Genomic DNA, 14720 nt, shown 5'->3' with positions numbered 1-14720 from the left:
AATGCTTTGTAAGTGCTGCAGTTGTTAGGAACCGGAAAACACGAAATACAAAAGAAGAGCTTACAATCATTCCTAGGCTATTCCTTGGCCCTTTTGCCATAGTGTTTCTGAGCTATAACATGCATGGAGACACAAGACTTAACTCTTAAAAAGCAGTGCTGCCCTTGAGACCTTCAGGTAAAACCCAATCACTAGTCATTTTTCATTTCCACAGGCTTTTGAAGACTGAACATCGCAATTAAAGACTGCTCCCCTTCTTTATATACCTTATTCTTGCTATAACGGCTCCTCCGGCAAAGATACACTACATATGGTTTCTTGTCATGACTTATACAACTCACATAGCTGTGAGAGGACTACAGAACTGCTCATAATGCCTCACTAAAGTACTCTATACCAATTCCTTTCAAAGGACACCATAACATCCCATGATTTGCAGAGCATACCACAATGCCTTCCCGATGAACATGTGTGATGTCAAGGATTTTGCTTGTAAATCTATCTTGATTATATTAAATACTATATGACATTATACACATGATCTGCTAAGACCAAAGTGTGATTTTTTCTGATCCTTAGAGCAAACTTAATTAGCCCAAATACTTTAGGAGTTACGTTACCTGTCAAAGGAATGGAACTGTACAGGCTGCTCAGCAGCTGCATCCCCAAGAGCTCCAAGGAAAGTTGGTGGCAGAAGAGCAGGATCCACAGTAGCCCCATCAGCTGGTGTGCTCACCAAGCTTCGCAGAATGTCCTTTACATTGACATTTTTTGCAGCTGGCACAGAAGTTGCAGGCTTACTATTGTTAGTTCCTGCCTCACTTCTGCCCTCCTGAGATTTATTTACTTCTAATGAGAGCGTGCATAGTACTTCACTGACAGCATCCGGACCCGCACTGATGTTCAGAGGTTCTTCTTCAGCAACACCATCTGAACTGTTTGTTTGACCTGAAGCTGGTTCCTCTCCGAGACCAGAGTCCCTTCTTCGTACAGATGCTGTACTTTCAGAATCTTCATTGGAGGCTGAAGATGAAGCACCGAGAGCAGTAGATGGGTTTTCTACAACTATTCATCCCAAACATAGAGAACACATTTTAAGTTCATTATTAACAGAATTGCATTCATCACACTGCTTCTAAAAAAGTAACACCAACAGGTGACAAGTGAAATAATAGCTGTAAGTATTTCCCCTCTTACCTAATTAGAGAGTAAGTATTTAATAAAGAAGCTTGAAACATTTAAAAAAAAATCTTTTTAATTTCTGGGAAGTCTGAAAAAGCTTATAATATTCAAAATTCAAAAAACAAAGAAATAGAAGGTATTGACTCAACATGCAAAGAATGAAAATGAATTGATTGCCTGAAGGAAGAGTAGAAGGAGAAAGAAAAATACAGTCTTACAGTGAAAACAAAAGGCAGCCAGTCTATGCTTATGTATATTTAACCTTAAGCAAGATGGCAGTCCTTCTGCAATAAACATTCATGAATACTTAGGTACTTCACCAAGGCTAACCATCCTCTACATGGCAAAAATCTGTGGGTTCTTCTCAAATCAGACAAATGAAAGCTGCACACAAATACTAAGGCAAATTAGATACTATATGGTTGTTTATTTAAGTGGTTAGAATGTGTATATTTCTATACAATCTCAAATGGACTTCTACAGACTCTTAAGATAGGTAAGTCACACTAAAAATATTGTTTGGCCAAATAACTAACAATTCACCTGTAGCAGGAGCAGTAGTTTCATTACTCCCATTCTCTGATGCCTTGAATGACTGGCTATGATTTGGTGGTCTCCTTTCATTCTGGGGTTCCAGTATATCTCTGTATTTTGAAACCATGAGCACAGAAATAAAATACACTACAGCCAAAGCCAAAAACTGAGCCTGTTTACTATCCTCCTGTAAAAAAAGACACATACACAGATTTTACATTACAATTTCAGCAGCATGCTTATTTTTCTGTAAAGTATGCTACCATAAACAGACTGAGAGTAAGCTGATTATTTCAGCAGTGGAAGAACAATATTCTCTAGTCACAATTTGCCTCATCTATAAAGCAGGGGAATATAACGATTCTATTCAAGTGGCACTAATCCTTTCATTTTCCTTACATAAATATGCCAAGTTTGACTAAGGTTATATGTTTTGACTATATGCTTCAAATTAGTGCAGGGAATAGGTCCCCTTTATTTATTTACAGGTGTTTCGGCTACTATACTTTTCCTCAAATTTACCAAGATATTAACAGCATTTGCTGTGAGGTACTGCCATGCAAGCATATTTAACAAAACTGAAAAAGCATTTGTAAATTATTATATATTATTGAAAGAAGTGGAACAAACTCCAGAACCTGAGTTAAGGTTTCATTTCATTTTCAGATTATCCAGATGGATGTACTGTATTATGTGGAAGTTAAACAAAAGAAGCAAGCATGCATTTGTATTACTGTGTAACTTCATTAAGAGATTAAAACAAAAACAAAAAAACTTAAAAATAGATCTTAATATGAGCTATGCCAAATGTCTCTTCCAGGTACTCAGTCACTCCTAGTGAAAGACAGCAAAGAGCTACATAGCCATTTCTGACTAAACATAAGGATTTGGCTAAAGCCTGTTCCCTTTAGACTCTGGTCAAAAAATCTACCAAAGCTTAGTACACTTTGGGATCACAGGAGGACTGAATATTTGGGTCCTCACTGACCAATCAGTGTAAGAAAGTTTGGGTTTTTTTCCCCCCACCCTCTCTTGCATTGACCATTGCAGGTGGCATGCAATTTTCCCCTTCCTCTGAGCAGTTCAAGAAAGTAAGTTAAACTATAAAGCTTATCTTATCATGATCTGAGTGCTTAATGAAGCCCCACATTCCATAAAGAATTCTTTAATAAGCTGTACTGGGAGAAGTTAATGAGACATTATTGATAAAGAAATAGAAAACATAGCTGGGTCCCATCTGTTATGCCCAAGAAACAACCTCTCAGGCCCACCCAAATCATTAACCTTCATAGAACAGGACAGAAAAGTAACCTGTTAACAGGCTGACATCAGGCAAGCACAATGTGAGGTTGATGGAAGTCCCCTACAATGGTAAGGATTAAAAAGAATTTTTTTCCTAGTTGAGTTTTTGCAAGACAGTTTCCAAATGTACTTAAAGTTGTGGTCCAGTGAAACCAAGCTACTTCTTTCTTATCACTTTTTTCTGTGATGTTTGTAGAACTCCTAAAGTTCATATGCTAGTGGAAGTACTACTAATGGTGGTTAAGTGGTTAAGGCAATAAACTAGAATATCATTTGAGTTCCTCCTATACAGGTAGAAATGTGATTAGCATGATTTCAATGTGCTGAATGTAATTTCAAAAACTGCATACAAATCAAACATAGAACATTTAGAGGCAGGTATAAACAGCTCAGATAAAACATACTCCAGATCTTTTAGTCTACTTTTTCTCTACAGCTCAACACAGAAGCAGAAAAGCAGAGTTGTTGCATCATTTTACATTTTTGTGAAATAGAAAACCTGGTGAATTAGATATGCCAAAAAGCAGAGGTATGTGCCTGCTGGGGTTTTTAAAAGAAAAATTGAGTATATAAAATGTGATTAATTTTGAAGATTGAATCATTAGGATTATTGTCACTAGTATGGAAGATTCACTTCCTGTTATTCTTTTGCACACTGATACCAAAATAGAGATTAAAAGAAGCTTGTTTCCATCAATAATTACTGTAAAGACAAAAACGAAAGATCCTTCACTATTCTGGATAGAAGAAAAGTCACTGTGTAAATCATTATACTTGCTAAATAGCCCAATTACTGAAAAACAAGTTCTAGCATCCAAGCTCATGGCCACCAGTGACTCAGAGCCATTATAACTACTGCATTTGCTTACAGAGGGGTTTTTTTGAGCAATCAATTTCAGTTTCCTCAGCCATATCAGCTATAAAGTTGCTGACATAGGGCAAAGTTATTTTTAGTCAATTCAAGACTAAAAAAAACCCCCATGCACATATATAACACACACAAATTGGTTCCTCTGAGGGAAAGTAAAGGAATCACAGTTGACCTCTAATTTGTAATTAGGCAGAAAGATACTCATTTCTCAAAAAGGATACATAAACATCTTTATGAATATTCAGTAATTTGTCTACTTACAGCATGTGAAAGTATGTATTTGTACTAGACACAACATCCTTAATATACTAGAGTCTTGAAGGCTCTAGGCAGAATTCCAGAGAGTCAGCTCTTAGGAACACACCAAAGACCCTGACCAGCAGGCAGTGATTTTCACCTCTCCCTCTATCCAATTCCCAACACTACAAGAGCTGCAGAGTATTATGCAGTCCTAGTTACTGTGAGCATTATTCAATTTTTGTAAATTCAGTTTAAGCAAACTACGTAACACATAGTAAGTGTTCAGCAAATATATATACAGGAATCTATTAACAAAAAAAAATTTTGTTTGTAACTCACTATGTCTCTGAATACTACTGCTCGAAGCCGATTAATATCCATATCCTGCAGAAGTCTGTCATGGTCTCGTATTGGAGAAATTCCACCAGTCACAATGTCCACTGGACTCTATTTAAGAAAAGCAATTGCCTCAGATTCTGTTCTTAAAGCATTCTACCAAGAATCACTACATGTGCAGTGTTGCATTTAATAATTTTTAGCTTGTTTTAAGTGGGTAAAATTTGGAGAAAAAACACTTCTGTGTACAACTCGCCACTGTACATCATACTTGCAGTGTCCAGAGCACAGAGATCAGATATGCATTTCAGATTTAAAGAAAAAAAAAACATAAATATCTTGGCAAAGTAAGTTCTTGTGACAGAGTTATTTCACTGTATAAGGTTAAATATGTAAATGTTAAATTCATAGCTTGGAAAAATTAGGATTTTTCAGGATTTCCAGTGTTCATGCTGTTCAGCTCCATAAAAATATCAGTGGTGCAAGTATAAATTTAAACACTTATCCTTTTGTACATAGTAATAATTAATATTTGTGGGTTTGAGCATGGCCTCAAACTTGCCTTTGCTGCAGACTTTCCTGTTCCTATAAGACCCTGCATTGTTTTTTGGTTCTTCACAGTGTCTCCAGTAGGTTTCAGCTGTGCATGCTGCTGGCATTCCAAGCAATTTCTTACTGCTACTGCACATACTTGAAGGGAAAAGAAATGTTAATAGTTTTGCTGGGAATTATATTATCTATATTCCTTACAGAGATGTATAATATACTTGTGTTTACCACTTAAACTATAAACTTTAAACAAATCAGTAAAAGAATATTTTGTTTCAATAAATTGTAAATAGTTGCAAAACAATGCTCTAAATACTTTAATAATTAATAACCAAAAATTAATACTGAACTATTAGAACACAAATATAAATAATATAAATAAATACTTCAGAATGAATAGGTTAGCATTACTACATCCTTTCTTCATCTCTCATTGAAATGTTACCATGAATACCACCTTGGGGAGTGGGAGGGGTAAAGACAGCTAAGTTTGTTATCATAGACTAACAAGGAAGAAAAACAAGTGCTACACTAGTGAAACAAATAACAGTATTTGCTTCACAATGACTTGTCACTCTCAGACTAGACACGTTCTTATGTTATATAATTTATTCATTTTTTTAGCTTCACAATAGCACCCGTTTTATCTTCTAATATTATTTTCAAAGGAAAAAAGAACTACCCCACCTCTATACCTGTTTGCATCCCATAAATCTTGCTCTACCTGCAAAGTTTTAATTGCCTAGAAAGGGAGAGGAAGGCTAGTTACTGTTGAGGCTCTGAGCTGCTCTGGCACTCATGCAAATTAAATTTTTTGTAACAAAAAAAATCTTACAGCATGCGATTGGCATGACCACTGTACTCCTGTATTAATTAACTGGACCCTGATTATGATCTTGTATGTTCCCATTTCTAAAATAGTCATTAGTTTCTTAGGTAGTGATCACTTTCTTTCAATTTAGTTTGCTGTAAATATACTACAATACTGGGTACAACTACTAACTGATCTGAACCATGCTCTTTAGAAATTTACATTTCTAGTTACCACCATATCTTCATCTACTGACCTTCTTTCATATGCATTGTAAAAGTTCATGTTTTTATATACACTGCAAGTGTATATAAAAACATTCCTTTCTTTTTCATATTCATAATCATTTCTTTTTCATAACACTGCTGTGTTTTCAGTCTTGACTTTTTGGGGAACTTAGGTAAAAGAAGGACCTTCGTGGACAAAATCGATACATGCACCCAACACTGAGGCTAGCAGAACTTACTTTAATCAGTTATTTAATTTAAACTATTTAAACAGAAAAAAATATATACATATACATTGTAGAATAGAGTAACACCAAAATAGTAAAAGATTCCAATGCATCTTTTACTAAATTTAATTTTGATTAAAAAAAAAAAAATCTAACAATAGTAACTATTTTGTAGTAGCAAGCTATGTTCATTAAGTGGTTTTATTGGCTTACCCAGACGGAGACATTGTCGCAGAATTCCTCCAGATGACATATTTTTCTCAGACTCAATTTCAGTGAAACCAAGAGAGCTTGCAAAAATTAGCACATCCACAAGGTTGATTAACCTCTGGAGAAATGTTAAAGATGCTTCTACTGAAAGTCCTTGAGTTGGCTCAATATTCTCCAATTCATGCTACATATTGAAAAAATTGAAGACAACATTTACTTCTTTACAAAGATAATATTCATACAACTTAAATGAAGAAAAATGTATGTTGGAAGTCCATTTCTAGTCAGATTCAAAAGTAGTAATCAGTTGTATTCCAGAAACAATCATTAGTATAGAGATTTAATCCCACTGCAAACCATCATGAGACAACGAAGCTCTCTAAGTGACTTCTTTTTACATCTTCGGGCAAAGAGGGCAGGCAAACAATTTATCTTAGAGAAGGCAGGGGGTAGGCAAAGCGTGCAGAGGGAGGAAAGAGGTGTTTGCGGAAACATATTTTCCTGTCTCCCAACACAACAGATATAATGGGTTAATACACTGTATAAAGAGAGGCCTCCTCCCACAGGAGATAAATTTGCAAATAAAAATGATATTTCTTACTGTAGCAGATGTAGCAGCAGAAAGCAATGGCAATATGCCACCACAAGCCATGATCATGTTGTCCATCACTTGAGAGATGAGGTGAATTGTGTTGTGTACAAATATGACATTGTCACTGCTATTCACAAAGTCCATCACAGTTTTTGTAGAATGGCTGTCCAAAAAAAGCAGATTTTACAAAAAATGTAACAGAGCACAGCTTTATTTTTGTGATATTTTTGCATCTTTATGTATTCGAAAGACTAAAAGCAGAGAGTGAGCAATGGTGCAGCAAATATCACATGACCACAAGGTTCAACTGATATACTTTAATCTAAACTTAAAACTATCCTTCCTTTTTGTTCTTAATCCTCTCCAGATCATAACCTGCTAACAACATCAATGTGTGTTGTAAATGATCATTTGGCTAAAGATACATTATAGATTGGTCTATGATTACCTACTATAGCAAAAGTCACTATATCAATCAATACAATAATGTTTCCTAGGGGTATAAACTAGATTTGAACTTAAATCTTTAGAAAAGCAAAGGAAATATTAACCACTTCTCAAAGAAATTAGAAACAAAAGAACACACAAACGTAAGTCCTGTTAAACACAAGAACAGATTTTTCAAGAGACAACCTAAACTAGAAATGTACTTTAACTGTACCTGATGATATCCTGATAATTTAGTCACATCTTAAAAATGATAGCCAGACAAAAATTCACCTCTATTTAAATTGTATTTTAAGCACTTAAAGACTCCAGTTATTCATCTGTACATTCATTTTTATCAGGTCAGTATAGCTATATGGTTTGATTTAAATTTAACATTCACTACTACAAGCTGATAAGTGATAGCATTCTTATTTAAATAATTGAATCTTAACATTAAAAACCAGAATTACTACTGGTGTCAAAGTTTCCCTTTTTTGCTAAAAACAAAATAAAAATTTAATAAGAGGATTATATTCCATACCCCTGTTGCACATTAATTTTTATATACATAAAACTAGAACTCCTCTTTAGTTTCACAGAACTCTATCAAAGCAGCAAAATGGTCTGTGTATATTTCAAAGTAATAAATGATATTTGAGATAGATTTTTTTTCATCCTTGTTTAGACACTAATGAAAGATGCAGGTCCCTAAATAAATACATTAAGAACATGAAAATCATGGTCCAACTGAAATCAGTAACAAGACTGCCCCTGATGTAAATGTGGTCAAAATTTCAGTCAAAATGCACATGCAGGCCCTCAAACATTCCACACGTAAAAAGTCTTTAAAAAAGTAAACCATAAATATGAGAATTTTTGGATATAGGCCACAAAATAATTAAGGCTACTTAATAATGGATAAAATAGCAGATGTGAAAATTCCAAAGTCAAAAAGTGACTCTGATGCCATTTCAACAAAATTTCAGGTTAATTATAATGAAATGCCAATCTATATCATTGCACATAAAGCATATAAATTTACCTTCTCCACATCTGTATATCTGTTTCTATGGAAAAGAGCAAGTCTGTGAGCAAGCGCTGATGCATCAGTGACCACTTAAACTCAGGAATACGGAACACAGTAGACCTGGAGTCTCTTCTCTGCCCATCCGATGTAGCTGCTAGCTCTTGTCCTGAAGAATCTTGCTGCCTTGAGGTCTGAATACACAGTTTGTAGACAAAAAAAACCGGTGCCCTGGTAATTAGTTTCTGCAGCATACACTGAAAAGCACTTAACAGACTTTAGAGTTTAGACATTGTACAAGCTTAGATAGTACACACAGTTACAAATAAAGCTAGAGCTATTACACAAATGCTATGTACTGGATAAATCAAACCTACAAACTAGTCTACACCTGCACTACTGCACCTCTCATTCTAGGCATATACAAGCAGCAACTCAGCCTTACCACAGGGGGAGTATATATTTCTGTAGATAATGTTTTTCCTCCTTTGAGGAAGAATGGTGTAGAATGAAGAGCATCCATTAGCAGGTATGTCTGCAGAAGGGAAGTACTCAGATAGATGAGTATTTAACCATGGAAAGTTGAGTTGGAAACTAAAGACTAAAAGGGATGGAGAACTGCAGTAGGCAACAGAAGCCCAATTTTAAATTGCATTGGGGGGGGGGGGGGAAGTAGCTTGACACAATAAAGTGACAACCCTGTCAAATTCTGTAGTTTCAAAAGTATTTATTTTTGTGTACCTGCAGAGTAGCTAGCATAAAAACTATTTTCACAGATTCCATCACGATACGAAAAAAATTCAGTGCTATATCTCCCTGCACAATAAATGTTTGCTTCTCAAAATCCAGAAAATTAGGAGAGGTCAGACTGAAAAGAGTAAAAGGGAGTTTGAGTGAAGAAGCAGAAGAAATTCCAGATAAAATACTCTCAGAATATATAAACAAATGTTTCTTTCCATTCTTCAAACAGAAGAATGGCAGTATTGATGCAGACTAAGAGTTCATCTAGCCCAATATTCAGTCTCCAAGAACGTCCATGAACAGATGTACAAAGAATAACTTAGAGACTTCCCCGAACACAAATTAGTATGAATTATAGCTATTTAATCAAGAGTTGTGTGTTCTTTAGATAACTCACAAAATCCATTCCTACTAAAATCCCCAAAATGTCAACAGGCACATTTTTTCTTATAAATATCATAGAGTTAAGCACTTCCACTTGTTTTTAAGCTAGGCGTATGTAGGACAAGCAAAAGTTACCTCAGGTAGGGATCTGGGGGGCAAAGGTGCTTCTAGACTTGTGTTGGCTTTCAGTTCCAGCCTTTCTGTATCTGATGCAACACTAGAAACATCAAGCTTGGCAATTCTTTTCTCAGAGGCTCCAGCAAGCTCTGGTACGTGTGCATTTGCATCCTCTTCAGCTGTTCTGGTTTCACTGAAAAGAATGTTTTCTTCCTCCAGCTTCTTTTCCCCTTCTGAATCCATTCGAGTAGCTATTTCTTGAACTGCAGAACTTACTGTTTCTGATAATGAAGCCATTTCTAGCTTTTTCCCATCCACACCCCCAGTATCTTTGGATTCTAAAAGCACAGATTCAGGTTCCTTCTCTATTACTTTTTCCTGCTTTATTCCTTGGCTTTCATGAGAGCTATGTTCTTTGACTGTTTCTGCTACCTCTTCTAGAGGTAAAGGCATACTACTTTCCTCTTTCAAATCAACAAAGTCATCTTCCTCTTCCGCATCTAGTGTTGATTTTTCCAGTCCTTCTGGACTTTCAAGAGTTTCTCCTTCCAAAGTAGTTTGCTCTGCTAAAGAAGCAGCAGTGACAGCTGCTTTTTCTTGCACAAGTTCGTGTGCTTTGCTCAGGGAATCTTCAATTGCTTCAGCTATTCCAGTACTAATTTCTGAAACACTGGGCTTTATTGCTTCTGTCTCTGGAGAAAATTCTGAGCAAGGCACTGCTGTTAAATTGTGTGCACTCTCCCTGTCTTCCTCCTCCAATTCCTTCCCTTGATTAGACACTGAATGAGTTTGCTGGTCACCAACTGATGAGGGCTTTGTCTCATTTTTTTCAGTACTGCACTCCATATCATCATCATCAACAATACAGGAAGGAGCAGCAGCAGCTTCTTTTAACTCCAAATGGGGTAGCTTTCCTACAGTTTCAGCTTCCTTGCTAACTCCAGAGATTGTTCTAATGGGAGCTGAAGGACCTATTCCACTCCCTTCGCCTTCTTTCCCTTGGTATTCCCTGTACATTTGAGAAAGATTCTCTTTGTGCATTTCAAAAGTTACCTGAAAGAACAAAGATGTTGGAAGTACATTAAAAATCATGTATTAATGGTTATTTCTTCCATAGTATTGATTCTGAAAAACCCAAATATCCTTATCCAAATTACAAGGTTATACTATAAACTTATATTGGATGCTGTCCTCACGATACCCTAAAACATAAGGTTAAAAAATCATTTCATATTGCAGATCACTAACTTAACGCAAGCGTTTCTTAAGTATACCCATTATTCCTGGCAAAAACATAATACTAGAATTAAAAATATATATATCCTAGAATGACCCCAAAGACAGGAATTCAGACATTTACTAGAAGTACTCAGAGTTTTAGAAAGTATTCTTACTTAAGGAGAACTTCTTTAAAAAAGAGAGAGCTATTCATCCAGTCTGTCTAAATAGCAAGATGAGAAGAACTACACAACCTGATCAAAATGAGAAGACTTTCCAATGGATGAGCTGAAAAAAATATATTGTTTGAGGTATATATAAAAAAAAAAAAAAAATAGAAAAAACGTCTACATACATACTGATAAAGTTCTTTTCCCCAAATAAAATTACTAGTTGTGTGTTGAAAGAAAAAAAATCTAACTAGACTAACTCTTAAGGTTTTATTTTACTGTGATTCAATTCAGTTTATCCATCCTTTTATAGAAGATAAATCTAAATCCTAAATATATCAGAAGTGTCTATCTAAGCCCTTCATTCTGACAAAACTTGGATGAGCTGGGAAACTGAAAGCTTAGTTCTCAAAATTTTCCCAAAATATAAACTGCAACTGAGGATTTTTTTTTTTTTAAACTGTTTTCTTCATCATTAAACATATTGCTCTGACAAAGCAGGGAAGTGCATTTTACTAAATACATTAATACACATTTTCTTATTCTTTTACATACTGAACTTCTTCATTTGGAACTCATTTAAACCCTTCCATGCACCTGGTATTCAAAATGATGATTTGTCAGTAGGAACATTTTCTCTTAAGACATTACATGTTAAACAAAAATTAACCAGACATGTTAAAAAGGCACTAGAAATTAGAGCTAAGAAATCAGAGAGAAGCAAAAAAAAAACCCAAAGGTAAAACAGAATATTCTTAGAACATTTTATTGTCAAGAACAAAACCTTAGCTTTTTAATGTACCATTTTCTCCACCAATCAAATATATATTTACATAGTATAAGGAGCAGTACACTACCCTAACACATAACCTGAAGCATGCTACTTGTTCAAGTTGATATAATAATTGAAAATTGAGTCTCTAGCAGTACAAGCAGGAAATCTCCCTCCTACTGTTTCAAAAAAAAATAAAAATAATAATAAAAAAATAAAAAGGTCTTTCTATACTGGTTTCAAATCAGTTCTGTACAAACAATAAAGGGTAAATGATTACCAATAATAATCTATCCCAATGGAACTATAAGATATTTGATTTCAGGGTATTGCTAAATTAGTTTTTAATTATTCTTAGAAATTCTTCTTTCCAAATCCCTTTTGAATCACACCAAAGTCAGGATGTCAAAAGCAACCCCAAATAGATTGTGTTAATAAGACCTCCCTCAAACTTCTAATTGATTTTCAAAAATATGATTAGACAAAGAGGCTACTTTTGGTCAAATACACCACTTTTCAGAACAGAAGAAAAGCTTTGGACAATTTGAGCTTGTATCCAGCCAGTTTTCCTCCTCCTCCCTCTCCCTAATGCTTCCTCTACTTCCACAACTACTGGAAAGTTTTATTCTAACAAGTATAAAAGTGACATTCAACAAGTGAAAATATTGTTGATTTCAACAAAACATCATATGTATTTCCCAGAAAGCACTCTGACTCACAATATGTACATACATCATCTATGCAGTGCAAGCACAGTTGTAACAAGCCAATAATAACATAGCTACCTTTATTTATTTCTATTCAGGTCTTCAATATCAGATTTGGTTTTGTAACACTTGTTTTTGTCTGAAAAATACATGGTAAAAATGACTCCTCAAATGGTATTTGCCAGCTTTAGTTACATATTTGTTTTGTAACACTGCTAAGGTATGCCCGCGTATGAGCGAGGCCTGGATTCTACTCTGGTTATACACTGCTACCAAAACCATTGAACAAGTTCCAGGTCTAGCCTTAAAATCATATTTCAGCAGTCACCTTGAACCAACACAAACGAAGATAAAGATGAGAATGGCACTTTCTTTCTGAGGAAGACATGCATGTCAAATTTCATTACTGCTGCTGCCACCTCTCCCCAGAAAAAATGGGGATGGGCAACATGACACTAAGGTGATCACAAGACAGGGGCTAGAAGGACCTGTTACAGAACATCATTTTCTTCAGCACTCAAACCTGGATGCAATGGAGAGTAGTACCTGACTCGCAGAACATGTACAGTAGCAGCAACAATTCAGCCTCAATGGAACGAATTGGGGAGATGTTTTGCAGGGCTGCCAGTTACTAAACCCACCTTGCAAAAAGGGAACATTCAGTTTTGCAAGAGTTTCATCAAACAACACTTGATGCTTACGTTGGTCCTTGCAAAACACAATGAGCTTTAATAGCCATATAAAGTTGTAAGCCCTGGCACTCTAACTACATAAGTGTTAACTTTAGTAAATTACTAACCCAGTTAAAGTAAATCACAAGCATCAAGGAATATAACTTTAAATGCTTCCTTAAAGTTTATCATCAGTTCTCTGTTGCAGTTACTTTCCCTTAGCTTTTCAAAGAATCACTGAGCTTAAGTACACAAAGGAAGATCTGATCATCTAGTCCAGTCCTTGAATTTAACCCAGCTTCCTACACATTTAGCCCAGTTACTTGGCTTGGAAAATAATATTCAGAAAGCTGCCCAGTCTTGGTTTAAGAAATCTAGAAAAGAAATTTCCCTTGGGTCATCTTTTCCAATAATTAAATCTACTATACTGTTTTAAAAAATTGCACTCTTTCTTATTTGAATGTCTGGCTTCTGTTTCTAGTCACTGATTATGCCTGCCCTTCCCAGTTAAAATAAAATTAAGAAAAAAATGAGGGAGAAATACAGTGCTTTTAAGAGCTTTTTCTATTAACATAGTATAATAATACTGCTTTCAAAAGCCCAAGAGATGGAGATATAACAGCACAATCTAAAAAGAATGAGCTTTCAATCTGAAGGACTGGAGTTCTTCCTGTGACCCCCTTCTGCAACCTTTCCAGCCTTTTAAATCTTTAAATGTGTTGCATTTTCATGTAACATTCCAGCGTAAGTCTCATTAAACTCATATACAAGAACAAAAATGACCTCCTTTACAGCTTTTCACTTTCCACTCTTCAGACACATTCTACAGTGCTTTGTCCTAGGCATTTAATTTTGTACACCGAGAGGCTCGAGTGGTCCCGAAGACTACATAATCCACCTCATTCTGTAGGGCTCTCATACTCACTTACTGCCACCAATCTTTGTGCCATTTGCAGCAATTTTACACTAGCTTTTAAGTCTTTACCGAAAATGCTAAACAGTGTCAAATATAACATCAGACCCTGTGAAACCTATATACTGCTCTGCATTTAATGGCAATTCCTCACTGACAACAATTTCTGGAGAAATGGTTGGTTGGTCATATCTCAATTTATATAACCTGTGATCTACTCTGTTGTTTTTTTTTTCTAATGTGCTATCAAGCCAACCCCCTTTACAAAAGCCTATTTCGGCTACAGAGAGTTCCTCTTAGCAGCCAAATTTCTCATCTTGTTAAAAGCGTTAAATCAAGTTTGCCTAAAAACAAGACATTTCCTATAAAATCAGGCTGACAAGTCTTTGCTGTACTCTTGTTCTTTTTCAGCTTAGTCCTATTTAACCCAAGAATGAGGATCAGCTACCTGGCCTATAATCTACATCTACCTGGGCCATTTCATTTCCTCTTT

The 14720-nt window shown here is 35.5% G+C and overlaps 1 protein-coding gene across 1 annotated transcript in view; it reads right to left on the bottom strand.

Annotated features, from left to right (window-relative positions):
- LOC112976363 (lipopolysaccharide-responsive and beige-like anchor protein) overlaps positions 1 to 14720 on the bottom strand; it is a gene marked incomplete at its 5' end in the record, with an annotated part of 360077 nt that overhangs the window by 322631 nt on the left and 22726 nt on the right. The window contains 8 exons of the mRNA XM_026087491.1: positions 621 to 1065; positions 1726 to 1903; positions 4469 to 4576; positions 5028 to 5155; positions 6493 to 6673; positions 7091 to 7244; positions 8553 to 8728; positions 9795 to 10829. Of these exons, the coding sequence (XP_025943276.1) occupies positions 621 to 1065; positions 1726 to 1903; positions 4469 to 4576; positions 5028 to 5155; positions 6493 to 6673; positions 7091 to 7244; positions 8553 to 8728; positions 9795 to 10829 (2405 nt within the window). The remainder of the gene's footprint in view (positions 1 to 620; positions 1066 to 1725; positions 1904 to 4468; positions 4577 to 5027; positions 5156 to 6492; positions 6674 to 7090; positions 7245 to 8552; positions 8729 to 9794; positions 10830 to 14720) is intronic.

Source organism: Apteryx rowi, unplaced genomic scaffold, assembly GCF_003343035.1.
Source record: "Apteryx rowi isolate R43461 unplaced genomic scaffold, aptRow1 scaffold_72, whole genome shotgun sequence".
NCBI lineage: Eukaryota > Metazoa > Chordata > Aves > Apterygiformes > Apterygidae > Apteryx > Apteryx rowi.
Note: the sequence above shows the minus strand (reverse complement) of the source record. Positions and strands in the feature narration are given on the sequence as shown.